Raw genomic sequence first — 20,451 nt, 5'->3', positions numbered from 1 at the left:
AAAGCAGAGACATTATTTTGCCAACAAAGGTCGATCTAATCAAAGCTATGGTTTTTCCAGTAATCATGTATGGATGTGAGAGTTGGACTATAAAGAAAGTTGAGCACCGAAGAATTGATGCTTTCAAACTGTGGTGTTGGAGAAGACGAGAGTCCCTTGGACTGCAAGGAGATCCAACCAGTCCATCCTAAAGGAGATCAGTCCTGAATATTCATTGGAAGGACTGATGCTGAAGCTGAAGCTCCAATACTTTGGCCACCTGATGTGAAGAGCTGACTCATTGGAAAAGACTCTGATGCTGGGAAGGATGGAGGACAGGAGGAGAAGGGAACAACAGAGGATGAGACGGTTGGATGCTATCACCAACTTAATGCACATGAGTTTGAGCAAGCTCCGGGAGTTGGTGATGGACAGGGAAGCTTGGTATGCTGCAGTCCATGAGGTCGCAAAGAATCAGACACAACTGAGCAACCAAATTGATAGAGGAAGTGGTTCACTTCCAAGACCCAAGTTGTGCTGCCAGAAGCACTTTCCTTGTAATTTGGGAAATGCTCTCAATGTGGTTACAGATGAGATTTTATTGAAGAACACTCAGCTGAAGGCTAGACAGCAACTCAGCTGAGCCCAAGGGTAGATGGAGCTTAGTCAGTCACGCAGAGAAGCAGCATCCACTCTCCATCTGCAGATAAGGAAAACCCTCAAAGAAAAATGTTTGAAAATTTCCAATTACATTTGACAGAATAGCTAAAAAGTTTATGTACAATCACTTTAGTGAGTTTTAAGACTTTAAAATTTCATTTAGTTTCACTGCACTTAAAAAAAAATCTCTGAATATTCTGTCAGGTGGGCTTTCCTGGTGACTTAAAGAATCCAGAGATTCTTTAGATGATCCACCTGCAATGCAGAAGGTACAGGTCGATCCCTGGGTCAGGAGATTCCCTGGAGAAGGGAATGGCTACCCACTCGAGTATACTTGCCTAGAGGACCCCATGGACAGAGAAGCCTGGTGGGCTACAGTCCGTGGGGTCACAAACAGTCAGACATGACTGAGCAATAAGCATGCATGCATTCTATCAGGTACAATATAAAATGAGTAAGGAAATATATTCTTGTTTCTAGAAACACTGACTCCTATGTCTGCTCTTTCTTATCTTAGGATAAATTTTTAAATCTCTGGTATTATTCTGCTACTTATCTTCTCTTTGTTTTGTCTCTTTTCTCTTGGAATTAAACTTTTATTTTTCTTTTTAATGTATTTACATTTTAAACAGGTAACACATTCACATGGCTCAAATATCGACATGTATAAGAAAATACACAGTTAAAAGACACTTCCCCACCTCTCTCCCTACAGGTAACCACTGTTATTGGGTTTTTTTTATGTCCTTTGGAGAACATTTTTTAGCATACAGTAGCAAATATTGCCTCATCTTTGGGATTAAACCTTTCTTATCACAATATGTCCCACTCCATCAAGGGCAGGGTTGGAGTACCTTCTGGTAGGAAGTGCCTTGCACCATGCCTGGCGTAGAATAGGGATGCTATTATATAGGAAGCACTCGGTAAATGCTTGTGGACCTAAAGAGGTTATTGCAAGAAGAACAGAGAAATGCACACACAGTCTGACTTCTGTTCCTTCACTAATGCTGTGAACTCACTCAGATTCTCACTTGAAGCAAAGGGACAAGGACCTTACCTTGTGCCCCCTTCCCAAAGTCCCCTCAACCCGATCCTATTTCTCTACCAGAGTGGTTTTGAGGATGGGATGGAGAAAATGAATTTTTTAAAGGAAAAGACACCAAGAAATGAGGAAAGGAAAGCAACCAAAAGAAGGATACAGGAGAGGAAGGGGAAGGTGGAATCCAGAGAAGCATGAGCCCCTTTGAAAGGGAAGGGTCAGATGAAAGCCACTAAAAACTCTGATCATTACCTGAACCCCATTCCATCCCCACTCCATTGCCATCCTTCTGTCAGACATAAGGTGTGACTCAGGACACTGAAACACTCAAGATTAGGACTCAATAAATTTATCATGACACAAGTGACTACTGAACACCTGCGCCTAGAGAAAACATTCCAAGCCAGACTGGCACATGCCTGCCTGTGCCGACAGTGCTCTTTCCTGCACCTGAGAGGCCATGACTGTTAGTCCCACAACCCAAAACCGCTGTTGAGTGTGAAGCCTCAGCTCCTAATCTCCTTTATGTTATGCTTTGCTGTCAGAAACAAAACCTCTCTCTCAAAATAATTTTTTAAGTTCTCTAGATTTATATCCTCCTACCCCATCCCAAAGAGTGACTTACCACTCTATTAGAAACAGCTCTAAGCCCCAGAAGAGAGAATGTCACATAGTACCTCTACCTTTGAGGAACTATGGCCCTTCTTTCACATGGTAGCTGTGAACGTTTTTATAACAGATACCAGAAAGTCTCCACAGTTCAATCAAAAACATCTGCTTCCTTCATGCAGAGTATATGCACCATATTACAAAAATTAAGTTTGTATTTCCCATTCAGTGTGTCTTTTGACAAGTTCCAAAGCTCTGTCCTGCTGGTTAAGACAAAGATACAGTTACAGAACAGAGAAAACAAATCACTTGCAATCTAGGGCCAGCATGATGACAAAGAAAGCCAGGAACCCTCTGCTCCTCTGGGTGCCATCAGGAATGGGCCCAAGGTGGAAGTGCTCTCTCTGGGCACTCATGCCCCGACACCATGTAAGGCATGATGTAAGATGAAAGCATCTGCTGACTCTCAGAGGTATAATTATCGCCAGGGTGGGGGTATAATTAAAGTACGGATAATTTACCTTGAAGAAGATAAAAATTAAGAATTATTAATGATCATAATTAGCCCTGTTATATCTAAGAATCACAAAATGCTTTACAAGCTGTAATTATCACAGCTCCCCCTCTGAGGAAGGGATTCATATCAGCTCCTTGTTTAACAGGGGGTGAAGTGATGGGCAAGGGGGTAAGGCCGAAGGGGGTGGAGTAATGCTTCTCTGTCATCTGTCCTGTAAAGTGGCGAAACTAGAGAGAGGCCCCAGAAGGGCTGACTCCCATTATGTGTATGCCCTCATCCCCAAGCCACCACCCCAACTGCCAGAACTCCATCTCAAATCAAGCCACTCATCTCATTCTGACTTGTTGGCCATTTAAACTGCTGTAATGCAATAAAACTGTTCCATATCAGCAAGGATTTTACTAAACACTTAGTAGAAATAATAGATACAGCATTGCCTTCAAGGAACTTAAAACCTAATGAAGAAGACAAAACAAGCACCCATTAAATTAGAGAAAAGTATGGAAATTACACATTAACTAGTGCTAGGTTATATGATGCTGACTAAGCATGCTCTGGAAAGAATTTTCAATTGTAAGATCATTATGTATAAAGGTCAAGCAAGGTTTTTGGAGTAGATGGAACTTGTGTGGGGCCTCAAAGAAAATATGTTAGGTTCTGGACTGGCAGAGGTGGGGTTCCAGCGGATAGGTCATTGAATAAAAAGAAACAACAGGAAAATTTGAAAGGTTTAACATATAAGCTTAAAGAAAAAGTCTTCACTGAAGAAATGTTTAGAGAACTTACCAATGAAACTTACTTTCTTTAAAGCCATCTAAAATCATCCTACTTAGATATTTTCCCAGAATCCACATCATGGCTCATACTGGGTTTTGGAGAAGCCCATTAGGCTAAGGATGACAGTAGAATTTTCACTGTTTTATCTAAATTTTCATTTTGGTGGTTTTTCCAATAAGGCCAAGACAGACCCTGGTTCCACTAAAATGCCACAGAATGTCAAATATATTATCTATCTACTTTTTCTGGGTCGAGAAAATGGGTTCTGTTGTCTCTATCTCTGGAAAAACCTAAGACCATCTCAGTTCTCTGTCTGTTACTCCAACAGAGCCCCACACCCAAAGATTTTAGCATAGATGAGGCTTCATGATTGATCTAATAATTATAAAGCATCTGAGTGATATAAAGTTTATAATCTCTTTTCAATTCCTCTTAAAGAGTTCAAATCTCAAAGCCAAGAAACAGTACAACACTGCAGCTGTGCTCTGAACTTACCATCATTAACCCTTGATAAAGAGGAACATTTTTGCAGAACTGAGCACAGGCACTTGGATCATTCTTGGGCCAGTCAATGACATTCTCTGACCTCTCAGTCTCCAGTCTATAAAATAAATATAAAGAGACTTTTTGTCTACAAAGAATATAGAGATCTTCAGGTGATTAAAAAAAAACATTTTTTTAATGAACCACAATGAGTGACTGCCACATTTCAAGGATTCCAAGTTGGTCTTTAAAAAAAAAATGAATGAATAAGTTAGGAATTGATAATATTTTCTACATTCTCTGACATTTACCAACCTTTTAAGGAACAAGAAAGCAAAGAAAATCATTTCCTACCTAAGCATTATGTCAGGAGGTCCTTTTAAAATAATATTGTAAACTAATGACACTGCTAAATACAAGAACATTATATAACAATGAGGATCACTTCATTAGGAGAATATCAAATTTGATTTTACAATTTAGCATTTGAACCTGTTTACAGTGTTTCTGATAATGGACCAAGAACAGCAAGGAAGAGAGGCTAGTTCTCTCAGGTTTGTTCAGGTTTTTAAATATTTTCTCTCACATTGTACTGACTTTAAACAAAGTGGGTAAGAGAGCCACTGAACTGAGAAGGGAATGGCAATCCACTCCAGTATGCCTTCCCGGAGAATCCCATGGACAGAGGAGCCTGGCGGGCTATAGTCCATGGGGTCACAAAGAGTTGGACATGACTGAGCGACTGAACTGAACTGAAGAGAGCCACCACTTAATTTAAGATTTAGATTCATTCAGATGGTGACGGATTTTTTTCTGTTACTGTGAATGCAATTGCAGCAACTTTCTCAAGGATGTTCAGAAGGATCTTCCTTTTGGGTTTGCTTCTATATTTGTTTCTGCTTGTTCAACTATTTTAGATGATTGATGTGTATGTGTTAGTTGCTCAGTCATGTCCGACTCTTTGCAACCCCACAGACTATAGCCCGCCAGGCTCCTCTGTCTATGGGATTCTCCAGGCAAGAATACTAGAGTGGATTGCCATTTCCTTCTCCAGAGGATCTTCCTGACCCAGGGATCAAACCCAGGTCTCTTGCATTGCAAGCAGATTCTTTACCGTCTGAGCTACAGGGAAGATTCACTAGATGATTAATATTTTCCCTTTATTCTCTTAGAACCTAATAAATGTCCAGTCCTTTTTTGAGTGTATTGACTATAGAAGTGTAATGAAATCATACAAATGCATCCCACCACCTGGGCTGAGGTCCTGTAACAGATCACACAGGCAGATAAAAACAGAATCAGACATAAGGCAAGGTTTGTTGAGGGAATTCCTTGAAAGACACCCATAAAAAGGGTTATTACCGTTTGTGAGATACAGAGGTTCTGTGATGGATTGTGGTTACAGTGTATATAGTGCTCATGATGATTCCATCTTAGAATTCAAAGATTAAGAGAACTCTATAAAACCCTAAATAGAAGGCAAAAAGAGAAATCTTCATTCTTCACTAAGGAGCTGCTACATCAAGTTTGCTGAGTCCAAGAAATGGTGACAGTTATAAGAGAATGGCAACCCACTCCAGTATTCTTGCCTGGAAAACACCATGGACGGAGAAACCTGATAGGTGACAGCCCATGGGGTCGCAAAGAGTCGGACACGACTGAGTGACTTTACTTTACTTTAGGGTTCTTAAGAGAACCCTTAGATCACAGACATTGATGCTGAAGTCCTTAAGGATGAAGAATTGAGCCAGGCTTACAACTGTCTTCCCACTGCCAATCAATTCCACTTTCCATTTCACCCCACTTCCAGGATAGCAACAGGGGAAGGGACAAATGGAATTCAAGATCACTCTCATTCAGACCAACTTGAACACTAAAATACAGCCATCAGGACTTAGGTCCCAAATCTTCATATTCCACTGGAGGATCCTACAGAATCTCATCAAAATTCAAAAAAAACCTATACTTGCCTTTATTGGACAAAGGAAGAGAGAGAAATGCCAAAAACCACTGAATCATTTAATAGTCTCCATAAACCTATTACAAACCAAAGTTTCATACTGGCTGAGATGTAAGGGTGAGAGTCAAGCAGGGATAAAACCCAGGTCCTTACAATAAAACAATGCTGATATTTGCAAATAAGCGCCAGAGTTGAGAAAGCCCTGACAAACATAATGGGTCAGAATGACTGATTACCTTAATGTGCTTCCACGAGAACCAGACTCAAGTGTTTAGGTGTCATAATCATCAGTAACTGAGGCTGAACAAGATGATTGTATCTACAATAATGCATTACACCAGCTCTTTTCCTCCAGGGGCATCAATATGCTAATGAGAAAAGAAATGAGCAAATTTCATTTAGACAGAATATCACTAATAATAAAATTTCACAGATTTCAAGTTCTCTTATGAACAATTTGATGAAAACTTATTTTTAAGTACCCTTCAAAATTATTTACTAAGGACATGATCTCCAATCTGTAGGAAAATCATAAGACCAAAGAATATAGATGCAAATGTTTTCCCACCAGCATTTTTAGAGAAGAAATTAAAACTAATTCCTTACAAACTCTTGCTGACCTAGAATGGCCTCAGGCAGTTCCCCATGGACTGTCATATCCCAGAAAGAAATACTCTGGGTCTCATTAGCTTATGCCAAAATTTCTGTTTAACCTCAGCCTAGAATTTATATCTTTTATAAAGTAAATGGTTTACAGGTCACTACTCTGTAATGAAATTGCAATTAACTAAGATTCTGAACATGAATTTCTTTATTTAATTTAACAATTAAGGAAAATTAGAGATTCTTGCCAAATATTCTATCCTTTCATGTTAGGTGGAGCCAGTACTCTGTCAGGAGGAAAGGTCTGTGAACCTCGTGCCAAAGAGCTACGTGAGCAAATAGCAAGATAAACAAGTCATTCGTGGAGACAGAGGTGGAGCTGGGCTTGGTTAGGAATGAATCAGGCCATCCCACAGAGTGGGTGTCTCCTTTCTAAGTTGCTCTTCAGGGCACAATTAAAACCTCTATAAAAGGCCCAGCTCCCAGCTGTTCAGTACACCTGCCAGCAGTGTCAGCGAGCACTTGACCTCTTCCTCTGGTGAAGTGGGTAAGTCCCATTCGGTGGGATCGTGTTCTGTATGATTCTCCATTTTCCAGCTGTTGTAGATGTTGGAGGGGTTAAAGAGGGTCTATGTGACAGATGGCATCAGTATCTTACAGATATACCTAATTCCTACTAACTCCATGCCATCTTTCTAAGGAGCACTTAACTCTATAAGTTTGCACATCAGGGGTTGGATGGTCATATATGACTGATGTGGCTCATTCTTCCTAAAAACTGCTCTCTCAAAAGTTTGCCAGCCCTCAGTTCTCTTTTTTATATTGCTTCTACCCAATATGGACTATGTTCATGTGGTTATGGCACCTGAGGTATTGAAGTTGAGAAGCAACTAAAGAAGCCAGCTTTCCAGGTTCAGTTTGACTCACCAAATCTGGCAGCCAGTCAGAAAGCACCTAACAGAAACTTACAATGATTGAATACTTGTAATACGTAAGAATTAAGGCTAATAACATGAACTTTGTTTTCTGTATTAATATATCTAAATATGACAGGAAGTAGTACTTAAGAGCTGGTGACTTACGAATTATACTTCTAGATCTCTAAAGGACTATGTAAAGTTAGGAAATAATCCACATTCCCTTTTTATTCTTCCAGTTACCACCAAATGTTCTGCTGCTACAATTAGGTTTACTTATCCATTTTAAGATCCTTCACCTTTTGGTTTTCACCTAGCCTCCTTGCTCAATTTTAGAGGAAAATTCTTATGCATAGCACCATATCAAATCTAAATATCTACAATCTTCACTGATTTGAAAAATACTAGGGAATAGGAAGAAAGAAAAAGGATATGGATAATACAAACTGGGTAGAAAATCAAAAGCTAACTACAGGATAGCCTGAAATTCGTCCTGGCTTGAAATTTTTCAGGATCTCTCTTCCCTTTTATAAGCCCTACATGAAAGTGAAAGTCAGTCACACAGTCGTGTCCAAAGCCCTGTGATCCCACGGACTGGAGCCAGGCAGGCTCCTTTGTCCATGTAATTCTCCAGGCAAGAGTACTGGAATGGGTTGCCATTTCCTTCTCCAGGGGATCTTTCCCACCCAGGGATCGAACCAGGGTCTCCTGTGTTGCAGGCAGATTCTTTACCAACTGAGCCATATTCAAAGATAAAATGCTTTGAAAGTCCCAGGTGAAAATGGTTTGGTAAAATCAAATTATTTAGGGATCTGCCTGAAACTGTGGAGAAAGCCTCCCCAAGATCAGAAACAGAGTTTGATTCTGAAACTGATTTTATTGTTCTAGGTTTACTTGAACTTGAAGGAAGAAAAAAAATGTCTCCACTTCTGAGAAGCATCTTTAATATCACTAAAATTTTCAATCAATATGCCTCACATGATTGTGATGGGACAACACTAAGCAAGAAAGACCTGAAGAATCTCCTTGAGAGGGAATTTGGAGATATCCTTCGGGTAAGAAATAACAAGAGAGGGAAATTTCTCTACTGATTTAGAGCTATGAAATTTCTTCTCAGGAGAGACAGAGCAAGGAATGGTGACTTTGTATTCATTTACTGCCATGACAGCTCTACACCATATTCCCCATTCATTTCTGAGTCTGAAGGTAATTAATTAGTTAATTATTTTATCAGGCTCTTCTCTAGTAAAATGGCATTTCTGCAAATGTTTTGTTCTGTTTTCAAACATGGGATAAAAATCAAATTGGCATACTGGCTATTTCAGACAGAAATGGCTGCTGCAAATCTTCATAAATTTCCACTGCTTTCTCTCTTGAGGATGAATTCATTCTTATTTACCCAGCTATAACTTGTGTTCTTTTGATCAGCATTAAATTATAAGATGCAAAAATTTCCAACGAATGTATGCTTTAAAATTAGGTTGTTCACATTTTACATGCGGACAAGACTCCATACACACTGTTTTTCTAATTGTCCTTAATGTCTTTTGAGTACCAGCATATTATAAAATATACAGTGTGTGTGTGGAAGTACCTGTAAATAGTACATTGTACAAGTTTTGATTTCTTTTTCAGAGACCACACGACCCAGAAACGGTAGACCTGGTCCTGGAACTTCAGGATCGCGACCGTGACGGGCTAATCGATTTCCATGAATTCCTCGCGATCGTTTTCAAAGTGGCTGCAGCTTGTTATTACGCTCTCGGTCAGGCCTCGGGGCTAAATGAGAAGGAAGCCAAGTGTGAGGGAAAGGGAAACCCGTTACAAGATCGCAGGAGGGAAGACCAAAGGAGATTCGAGCCCCAGGACAGACAACTAGAAGAACGCAGGCTGAAGAGGCAGGAACTGGAGGAGCTCGCTGAGGAAGAGGAGCTGAGAGAGAAGCAAGAAAGACTTGAGCAGAGGCTGCAAAGGCGCGAACAAGAAGAGCGTAGTGAGGAGGAAGAGCTGCAGCAAAGGCCCAAGGGTCGGGAGCCGGAGGAGCTTCTGAACCGAGAGCAACGGCTCGAGAGGCAGGAGCAACGGGAGCGGCAGCGCCTCCAGGAACAGCAACTGCGGCAAAGAGAGCTGCGCGAGCGCCAGGAAGAAGAGCAACTCCAAAGGCTGCAGACTCAGGAGCTCAAGAGGGAGCGTCTGGAGGAAGAGCAGGAGCTGCAAAGGCAGAGGCGCGGGCGCGAGGAGCGGCTCTTGGAGCAGGAGAGACGGGAGCAGCAGCTAAGGCGCCAGCAGGAGGAAGCGACGCAGGAAAAGATCAGTGAGCGGGGCGAGACCCGCACCTCGAGGTGTCAGTGGCAGCTAGAAAGTGAGGCCGACGCCCGTCAGTGCAAAGTCTACACCAGGCCCCGCAGGCAAGAGCAGCAGAGGCGCCGCCAGGAGCAGGAGCTGCTCGAGAGGCAGCAGGAGCAGCAGATCCGCGAGGAGGTCCAGAGCCTTCAAGAAGACCAGGAGAGGCAACGACACAAGGAAGAGCAGCGCTACGACCAAAACTGGAGGTGGCAACTAGAGGAGGAAAGCCAGAGACGCCGCTACACACTGTACGCCAAGCCAGCTCAACGGGAGCAGGTGAGGGAGGAAGGGCAGCTGCGGCTTGAAGAAGAGCAGCTGCAGCGGGAGAAGAGGCGCCAGGAGCGAGAAAGGCAATATCGGGAAGTGCAGCTGCAGCGGGAGGAAGAGCGACTACAGCGGGAGGAGGAGCAGCTGAAGAGAGAGGAACGCGAGAAGAGGCGCCAGGAGCGCGAGAAGCGATATCTAGAGAAAGTGGAGCTGCGGGAGGAGGAGCAGCTGCAGAGAGAGGAACGCGAGAAGAGGCGCCAGGAGCGCGAGAAGCAATATCTAGAGAAAGTGGAGCTGCAGGAGGAGGAGCAGCTGCAGAGAGAGGAACGCGAGAAGAGGCGCCAGGAGCGCGAGAGGCAGTATCTAGAGAAAGTGGAGCTGCAGGAAGAGGAGCAGCTGCAGAGAGAGGAACGCGAGAAGAGGCGCCAGGAGCGCGAGAGGCAGTATCTAGAGAAAGTGGAGCTGCGGGAGGAGGAGCAGCTGCAGAGAGAGGAACGCGAGAAGAGGCGCCAGGAGCGCGAGAGGCAGTATCTCGAGAAGGAGGAGCTGCAGCGGCAGAAAGAGCGACTGCAGAGAGAGGAGCAGTTGCAGAGAGAGGAACGCGAGAAGAGGCGCCAGGAGCGCGAGAGACAGTATCTAGAAAAAGTGGAGCTGCAAGAGGAGGAGCAGTTGCAGAGAGAGGAGCAGTTGCAGAGAGAGGAACGCGAGAAGAGGCGCCAGGAGCGCGAGAGACAGTATCTAGAAAAAGTGGAGCTGCAAGAGGAGGAGCAGTTGCAGAGAGAGGAGCAGTTGCAGAGAGAGGAACGCGAGAATAGGCGCCAGGAGCGTGAGAGGCAGTATCTCGAGGAGGAGCTGCAGCGGGAGGAAGAGCGACTGCAGAGAGAGAAGCAGCTGCTGAGAGAGGAACGCGAGAAGAGTCTCCAGGGGCGCGAGAGACAGTATCTAGAGAAGGTGGAGCTGCAGCGGGAAGAGGAGCAGCTGCAGAGAGAGAAGAGGCGCCAAGAGCGGGAAAGACAATATCGGGAAGAGGAGCTGCTGCGGGAGGAAGAGCGACTGCACAGAGAGGAGCAGCAGCTGCAGAGAGAGGAATGTGAGAAGAGGAGGCGCCAGGAGCTCGAGAGACAGCTAGAGGAGGAGGAGCTGCAGCGCCTGGACAGGAAGAGGCAATTCCGGGATGAGGATCAGCACCAAAATGAAGTTCGTAATAACAGGGTTTACTCCAAACACGGAGAGAACAAAGAAAAGAGCCGGCAACTGGACGATTCCCGGGTGCGGGAGAGTCAATTGCAGCAGGAGCGGCGGCCCCTGCAGGATGAACAAGAAGAGAAAATAGAACGCGAGCAAGAGAGGAGGAGCCAGCAAAAGCGTGACCGGCAATTCCCAGCTGAACAACTGCTGGAGCGAGAGCAGCAAAAGGAAACCGAGAGGCGAGATAGGAAATTCCGAGAGGAAGAGCAGCTGCTGAAAGGGGAAAGAGAGGAGAAAATACGCTATCCGGAAGAAGACAGAAAGTTCCGCGAAGAGGAACAGCAGCTGCGCCGCCTGGATCGCGAGCAACAGCTACGCCAGGAGCGAGAGAGAAAATTCCGCGAAGAAGAACAACTGAGCCGGCAGGAACGAGACAGAAAATTCCGTGAGGATGAGCAGCTCCTGCAGGAAAGGGAACAACAGCTGCGCCGCCAGGAACGCGACAGAAAGTTCCGCGAAGAGGAACAGCAGCTGCGCCGCCTGGAACGCGAGCAACAGCTACGCCAGGAGCGAGAGAGAAAATTCCGCGAAGAAGAACAACTGAGCCGGCAGGAACGAGACAGAAAATTCCGTGAGGAAGAGCAGTTCCTGCAGGAAAGGGAAGAACAGCTGCGCCGCCAGGAACGCGACAGAAAGTTCCGCGAAGAGGAACAGCAGCTGCGCCGCCTGGAACGCGAGCAACAGCTACGCCAGGAACGAGATAGAAAATTCCGCGAGGAACAGCTCCTGCGAGAAAGGGAAGAACAGCTGCGCCTTCAGGAGCGCGAGCCGCAGCTTCGCCAGGAGCGCGACAGAAAGTTCCATGAGGAGGTACAGCTCCTGAGAGAGAGGGAAGAACAGCTGCGCCGCCAGGAACGCGACAGAAAGTTCCGTGAGGATGAACAGCTCCTGCAGGAAAGGGAAGAACTGCGCCGCCAGGAGCGCGAGCCACAACTTCGCCAGGAACGCGACAGAAAGTTCCGCGAGGAGGAACAGCTCCTGCAGGAAAGGGAAGAACAGCTGCGCCGCCAGGAACGCGACAGAAAGTTCCGTGAGGAGGAACAGCTCCTGAAAGAAAGGGAAGAACAGCTGCGCCGCCAGGAGCGCGACAGGAAGCTCCATGAGGAAGAACACGTCCTGCGAGAAAGGGAGCAACAGCTGCGCCGCCAGGAGCGCGAGCCGCAGCTTCGCCAGGAGCGCGACAGAAAGTTCCGAGAAGAGGTACAGCTCCTCCGGGAAAGGGAAGAACAGCAGCTGCGCCGCCAGGAACTTCAGGGGGTCTTCTCCCAGGAGGAACAACTGAGGCGCGCCGAGCAAGAGGAAGAACAGAGACGTCAGAGGCAGAGAGACAGGAAGTTCCTCGAGGAAGAGCAGAGCCTCCAGCGCGAAGAAAAGCGCCGCGTCCAGGAGCAGGACAGGAAGTTCCTCGAGCCAGAAGAGCAGCTGCACCGCGAGGAGCAGGAAGAGCTGAGGCGCCGGCAGCAGCTAGACCAGCAGTACCGGGCGGAGGAGCAGTTTGCTAGGGAGGAGAAGAGGCGTCGTCAGGAACAAGAATTGAGGCAAGAAGAGCAGAGACGCCGCCAGGAGCGGGAGAGGAAATTCCGGGAAGAAGAACAGCTCCGCCGCCAGCAGCAGGAGGAGCAGAGGCGTCGCCAAGAGCGCGACGTGCAGCAGAGCCGCCGCCAAGTGTGGGAGGAAGACAAGGGCCGTCGGCAGGTCCTGGAGGCTGGCAGGCGGCAGTTTGCCAGTGCCCCAGTGCGCTCCAGTCCGCTCTACGAGTACATCCAAGAGCAGAGATCTCAGTACCGCCCTTAAGAGATGCTGCCAAATCCAGACACCTGCCGAAGCTTCGAGCAAAGGAAAATGAGAATCACTGAGTACCAAATGACTCTGGTTGTGGGAAAACTCTAGTGTTAGAATAACTCTTTTTTACAAAACCTTAAACTATACTTTTTCATGTGCTTTGTACTTCTGCCTTTTATTCTTCCTTAAATAGTTCTTTAGGTTGTCTTTGCTTTTTGGTGCAGATGTGGTGTGCATTTTTAAAAAACAAAAGCCATTTAATTTGTTTAAGGAATTTTGTTTGGGGAACACATTCATTCATTGCTTTCATAAGTAACAGAAAAATATTATGTCCATTTGAGATTCAAAAGAACGGGTCAGCTTTTTTATTTGTTGACCCATCTTGTAGAGAGCTCAGATATTTTTTATGTTCAAGTTGATATTTCTTCCTGGGCCTAAATTATGTTAATATTTATCTCCAAATAGCCTCCCACTTTTTGTGGCATAATTAGCACAGATTCTGCAAGGGGACTGAATTTTTCCAAGAACCCCTGAATAGTGCAGGAGGAATGGCTTCTCCAGAAAAAGTCACTGAATTCAGCCCATAATTGGAAGAATATCTATAAGACTTGGAATTTGAACTAGATTTCATTTACACTTAACTCCATAAACACTTAAAATATCATGAAGTAAAAGCAAGGTGCTCCTCAAACAACTCCAGAGCTCAAACTTTAAAACCATGTCTGCTGTAGTCTGTAGCATTCAGTTCCTTTCCCCCAGTCTTGGATGAGCTTGAGAATATTACTGTGTTTGTTAATTTTAGCTGAGAAGGGACCTGCTCAGGATCCTGTTAACATCTGTCTTGCTCTAGAGCCAACAAGAGATCACAGAACATTTGGGGGTGGGGAAAAGGGAAGTTTTGTGGACAAAGGGGCAAGTCCCTAGAGGCCCTTTGACAAGTTCTGTCAACCCACAATCCTTTGAGGCCTACTGTTACTACCTTGGAGACATGTTAAAATAATTGGACTGTATAAAAAATTAATAATAAATATTTTGGCAATTATTTTTGTCTGTTTTAACTGTGCATCAAACCATAACTCAAGATTTAATGGTCTGGGAACTGACATAACTTTCCAGTCATTTAAGGGTATTTCGTTACATTCAGTCAGTTCAGTTCAGTCGCTCAGTCGTGTCCGACTCTCCGCGACCCCATGAATCACAGCACGCCAGGCCTCCCTGTCCATCACCAACTCCCGGAGTACACTCAAACTCATGTCCACAGAGTCGGTGATGCCATCCAGCCATCTCATTCTCCGTTGTCCCCTTCTCCTCCCGCCCCCAACCTTTCCCAGCATCAGAGTCTTTTCCAGTGAGTCAACTCATCGCATGAGGTGGCCAAAGTATTGCAGTTTCAGCTTTAGCATCAGTCCCTCCAATGAACATCCAGGATTGATCTCCTTCAGAATGGACTGGTTGGATCTCCTTGCAGTATAAGGGACTCTCAAGAGTCTTCTCCAACACCACAGTTCAAAAGCATCGATTCTTCGGCGATCAGCCTTCTTCACAGTCCAACTCTCACAACCATACATGACCACGGGAAAAACCATTGCCTTGACTAGACGGACCTTGGTTGGCAAAGTAATGTCTCTGCTTTTTAATATACTATCAAGGTTGGTCATAACTTTCCTTCCAAGGAGCAAGCGTCTTTTAATTTCATGGCTGCAATCAGCATCTGCAGTGATTTTGGAGCCCAAAAAAACAAAGTCTGACACTGTTTCCACTGTTTTTCCATCTATTTCCCATGAAGTGATGGGACCAGATGCCATGATCTTTGTTTTCTGAATGTTGAGCTTCAAACCAACCTTTTCACTCTCCTCTTTCACTTTCATCAAGAGGCTTTTGAGTTCCTCTTCACTTTCTGCCATAAGGGTAGTGTCATCTGCATATCTGAGGTTATTGATATTTCTCCCAGCAATCTTGACTCCAGCTTGTGCTTCTTCCAGCCCAGCGTTCCTCATGATGTACTCTGCATATAAGTTAAATAAGCAAGGTGACAATATACAACCTTGACGTACACCTTTTCCTATTTGGAATCAGTCTGTTGTTCCATGTCCAGTTCTAACTGTTGCTTCCTGACCTGCATACAGGTTTCTCAAGAGACAGGTCAGGTGGTCTGGTATGCCCATCTCTTTCAGAATGTTCCACAGTTTATTGTGATCCACACAGTCAAAGGCTTTGGCATAGTCAATGAAGCAGAAATAGATGTTTTTCTGAAACTCTCTTGCTTTCTCCATGATCCAGCGGATGTTGGCAATTTGATCTCTGGTGCCTCTGCCTTTTCTAAAACCTGCTTGAACATCTGGGAGTTCACGGTTTACATATTGCTGAAGCCTGGCTTGGAGAATTTTGAGCATGACTTTGCTAGCGTGTGAGATGAGGGCAACTGTCCGGTAGTTTGAGCATTCTTTGGCATTGCCTTTCTTTGGGATTGGAATGAAGACTGACCTCTTCCAGTCCTGTGGCCACTGCTGAGTTTTCCAAATCTGCTGGCATATTGAGTGCAGCACTTTCACAGCATCATCTTTCAAGACTTGTAATAGCTCAACTGGAATTCCATCACCTCCACTAGCTTTGTTTCGTTACATTATTGAGGTCTTAATTGTGAAAAAGAGAAGAAAAAAAAAAACTATTCTCCACAACCATTTTTTCTCTATTTAGTGAATGCTATATTATTTCCACCCCCAAGTTAGGATTCTTTTTCCAAGTGTTTTTATTCTTGACTCTGCAGCTGTCTTTGTCCTTTTGAAATGGAGTAGGGCCCTATGGCCCTTCCCCCCATGTCCTGCCTTTTGTTTGTGGAAAACTTTAGTCAAAGAAGGTTAATCAGAGAAATGAGAACACATGGAAACAAAGGACAACAGTCAAAGGAGATCAAATAATAATAAGGTAGTCATTAGGTCAGTTTTCATTCCAAGCCAAAGAAAGGCAATGCCAAAGAATGTTCAGACTACCACACAATTGCACTCATCTCACATGCCAGCAAAGTAATGCTCAAAATCCTCCAAGCCAGGCTTCAATAGTACGTGAACCAAGAACTTCCAGATGTTCAAGCTGAATTTAGAAAAGGCAGAGGAACCAGAGATCAAATTGCCAACATCCACTGGATCATAGAAAAAGCAAGAGAGTTTCAGAAAAACATCTGCTTTATTGACTATGCCAAAGCCTTTGACTCTGTGGATCACAAAAAACTGTGGAAAATTCTTTAAAAGATGGGAATACCAGACCACCGGACCTGCCCCCTAAGAAATCTGTATGGAGGTCAAGAAGCAACAGTTAGAACTGAACATGGAACAACAGACTGGTTCCAAATCCAGAAAGGAGTGTCAAGGCTGTGTATTGTCACCCTGCTTATTTAACTTGATGCAGGGTACATCATGAGAAACACTGGGCTGGAGGAAGCACAAGCTGGAATCAAGATTGCTGGGAGAAATAGCAATAACCTCAGATATGCAGATGACACCACCCTTATGGCAGAAAGTGAAGAAGAACTAAAGAGCCTCTTGATGAAAATGAAAGAGGAGAGTGAAAAAGTTGGCTTAAAACTTAACATTCAGAAAAGGAAGCTCATGGCATGTGGTCCCATCACTTCATGGCAAACAGATGAGGAAACAATGGAAAAAGTGTCAGACTTTATTTTCTTGGGATCCAAAATCACTGCAGATGGTGACTGCAGCCATGAAATTAAAAGATGCTTGTTCCTTGGAAGAAAAGCTATGATCAACCTAGACAGCATATTAAAAAGCAGAGTCATTACTTTGCCAACAAAGGTCCATCTAGTCAAAGCTATGGTTTTTCCAGTAGTCATGTACGGATGTGAGAATTGGACTATAAAGAAAGTTGAGCACAGAACTAATGCTTTTGAACTCTGGTGTTGAAGAAGACTCTTAAGAGTTGCTTGAACTGCAGGGAGATCAACCAGTCCATCCTAAAGGAAATCAGTCCTGAATATCCATTGGAACGACTGATGCTGAAGCTGAAGCTCCAATACTTTGGCCACTTGACGTGAAGAGCTGACTCATTGGAAAAGACCCTGATGCAGGGAAAGACTGAAGGCAGGAGGAATAGGGTATGACAGAGGATGAGATGGTTGGGTGATATCACTCACTTGATGAACATAAGTTTGAGTAACCTCCGGGAGTTGGTGATGGACAGGGAAGCCTGGCATGCTACAGTCATGGGGTCACAAAGAGTCAGACACAACTGAGTGACTGAACTGAAGCATAGTCAAGGACCTTTAATTCCTTCTCAAGAGTTTTAGATATTCTGAGCCATATCCTGTGAGCTGTCTTATACATACCAAAATCCCCACCAGGTGGAGAGGTTAACTACATGATGACCAGACTTTAGCCACGACATAAGCTGTCACAATTCTGACAACTGACCTCAAAGAAATGGAAACAAATGGATCCTGGAATTGAAGACAACTATATCGGGAGTGGGAGGAGACGGGGACGACAGAGAATGAGATGGCTGGATGGCATCACCGACTCGATGGACATGAGTTTGAGTGAACTCCGGGAGTTGGTGATGGACAGGGAGGCCTGGCGTGCTGTGATTCATGGGGTCGCAGGGAGTTGGACACGACTGAGCAACTGAACTGAACTGAACTGATATCTAAAACAACCAGCATGATGCTGGTCAGACCATCAATGCCAATTTGAAGATGACTGTCAAAGATGACTGTACTGTTCTGCGTATATTCCCCTCACCCCTCACTTCTGTCTATAAAAGCTCTTCCCCAGTGGTTGCCAGTGGGGGCAGTCGGCCTTTGGACAGATGTCCACCACCCCCACCCCCAGTTGCCAGGATGTGAAAAAAAGCAAACTTTGCTTTCTGTCAACCTGGCCTGCTTATTGGCTTTTAAGCAGCAAGCAGCCATATCTCACATACCTTTTAGTAACACTTTCTGGCAGTGACTCACTGCTCATGGCAAATAATGGTACTTCCAGTATTTGTTAATATTTCCTTCTTGGTCTCTGACGTCTGATGAGTCAATAAAAGAAAATGGCCTGAAACTTCAGCTTGGCAATACAAAAATTAAACGACCTCTTGATTTAAGCAACACAATCCATGAGGTGATTTAGTCGGAAGGTGCTTAATAATAATCAGGCCAAAAGCATCAGACTAGCATGTAAAGATCCAAACACCCCTATTCCACCTGCTGGAATCTATATGTAATATTCACACCTTGGTAACTAGGAATAAATCCAAGAAGGCCCTGATGTAAGATAGTATCATTTCTAATTTTGAGGGTCATGGTTGAGATTTCCTAAGATAGACACAACCTTTTGGTCAATGGTGGAGACAAGAAAGCTAAGCCTATGGCTCCTGAGTATCATTCTGATAGAGTAAGGTGGCACTTTTTTCAAGGAGCAGGAGCTTCTCTCCCACTTTAATACAAATAGTAGATGCCCACTAAAGACAAATCTTGGGAATCCCCTGGTACGATCTTGGAGCTCCGTCTCTTTCAAATGATTTCTAACTGCAAAAGTACTTTCCTCTTAAGTGTATGCTTTTACTTACTAAGAATCTTCTCAGAAACCCTGGAAAGAGCCTCACTAGCTTTCCCCAGGGTCCTCTCAGTAGACACTCATTCCAGTTCAGTTCAGTTCAGTTCAGTCGCTCAGTCGTGTCCGACTCCCTGCGACCCCATGAATCACAGCACGCCAGGCCTCCCTGTCCATCACCAACTCCCGGAGTTCACTCAAACTCATGTCCATCGAGTCGGTGATGCCATCCAGCCATCTCATTCTCTGTCGTCCCCTTCTCCTCCTGCCCCCAATCTTTCCAAGCATCAGAGTCTTTCCCAGTGAGCCAACTCTTCGCATGAGGTGGCCAAAGTATTGGAGTTTCAGCTTTAGCATCAGTCCTTCCAATGAACACCCAGGATTGATCTCCTTTAGAATGAACCGGTTGGATCTCCTTGCAGTCCAAGGGACTCTCAAGAGTCTTCTCCAACACCACAGTTCAAAAGCATCAATTCTTCGGCGATCAGCTTTCTCCACAGTCCAACTCTCACATCCATACATGACCACTGGAAAAACCATACCCTTGACTACACGGACCTTTGTTGGCAAAGTAATGTCTCTGCTTTTTAATATACTATCTAGGTTGGTCATAACTTTCCTTCCAAGGAGTAAGCATCTTTTAATTTCATGGCTGCAATCAGCATCCGCAGTGATTTTGGAGCCCCCAAAAATAAAGTCTGACACTGTTTCCACTGTTTCCCATCTATTTCCCATGACGTGATGACCATTCAGATATGACCTAAATCAAATCCCTTATGATTATACAGTAGAAGTGAGAAATAGATTTAAGGGACTAGATCTGATAGATAGAGTGCCTGATGAACTATGGATGGAGGTTCGTGACATTGTACAGGAGACAGGGACCAAGACCATCCCCATGGAAAAGAAATGCAAAAAAGCAAAATGGCTGTCTGAGGAGGCCTTACAAATAGCTGTGAAAAGAAGAGAAGTGAAAAGCAAAGGAGAAAAGGAAAGATATAAGCATCTGAATGCAGAGTTCCAAAGAATAGCAAGGAGAGATAAGAAAGCCTTCCTCAGCGATCAATGAAAAGAAATAGAGGAAAATAACAGAATAGGAAAAACAAGAGATCTCTTCAAGAAAATTAGAGATTCCAAGGGAATATTTCATGCAAAGATGGGCTCGATAAAGGACAGAAATGGTATGGACCTAACAGAAGCAGAAGATATTAAGAAGAGGTGGCAAGAATACACAGAAGAACTGTACAAAAAAGATCTTCATGACGAAGATAATCACGATGGCGTGATCATTCACCTGGAGCCAGACATCCTGGAATGTGAAGTCAAGTGGGCCTTAGAAAGCATCACTACGAACAAAGCTAGTGGAGGTGATGGAATTCCAGTTGAGCTATTTCAAATCCTGAAAGATGATGCTGTGAAAGTGCTGCACTCAATATGCCAGCTAATTTGGAAAACTCAGTGGTGGCCACAGGACTGGAAAAGTCAGTCTTCATTCCAATCCCAAAGAAAGGCAATGCCAAAGAATGCTCAAACTACCGCACAATTGCACTCATCTCACAGGCTAGGAGAAGGAAATGGCAACCCACTCCAGTGTTCTTACCTGGAGAATCCCAGGGACAGGGGAGCCTGGTGGGCTGCCGTCTATGGGGTCACACAGAGTCGGACACGACTGAAGTGACTTAGCAGCAGTAGCAGCAGCACACGCTAGTAAAGTAATG

The 20,451-nt window shown here is 44.6% G+C and overlaps 2 protein-coding genes across 2 annotated transcripts in view; one reads left to right on the top strand and one right to left on the bottom strand.

Annotated features, from left to right (window-relative positions):
• LOC129535561 (NBPF family member NBPF4-like) overlaps positions 1–20,451 on the bottom strand; it is a 319,223-nt gene that overhangs the window by 224,832 nt on the left and 73,940 nt on the right. Inside the window, exon 3 of the mRNA XM_088835766.1 lies at positions 4,077–4,182. The gene's annotated coding sequence lies outside the window, so the exon portion shown is untranslated. The remainder of the gene's footprint in view (positions 1–4,076; positions 4,183–20,451) is intronic.
• Positions 7,139–13,212, top strand: TCHH (trichohyalin). Its single transcript, XM_055404022.2, has 3 exons — positions 7,139–7,174; positions 8,433–8,599; positions 9,180–13,212. The coding sequence occupies exons 2-3, from the start codon at positions 8,462–8,464 to the stop codon at positions 13,197–13,199; spliced, it is 4,158 nt and encodes a 1,385-aa protein (XP_055259997.2). The 5' UTR covers positions 7,139–7,174; positions 8,433–8,461; the 3' UTR covers positions 13,200–13,212.

This window comes from Moschus berezovskii, chromosome 4, assembly GCF_049115385.1.
Source record: "Moschus berezovskii isolate FMDL1 chromosome 4, NW_MosBer_1.0, whole genome shotgun sequence".
Lineage (NCBI taxonomy): Eukaryota > Metazoa > Chordata > Mammalia > Artiodactyla > Moschidae > Moschus > Moschus berezovskii.
The sequence above is the reverse complement of the archived record's forward strand: the minus strand, read 5'-3'. Positions and strand labels throughout refer to the sequence as shown.

Bases quoted from the DNA above. Each gene is read 5' to 3' on its own strand.
- TCHH (XM_055404022.2), top strand. From the start codon at position 8,462: ATGTCTCCACTTCTGAGAAGCATCTTTAATATCACTAAAATTTTCAAT. The intron at 8,600-9,179 runs GTAAGAAATAAC...TTTCTTTTTCAG, and splicing joins AATTTGGAGATATCCTTCGG to AGACCACACGACCCAGAAAC.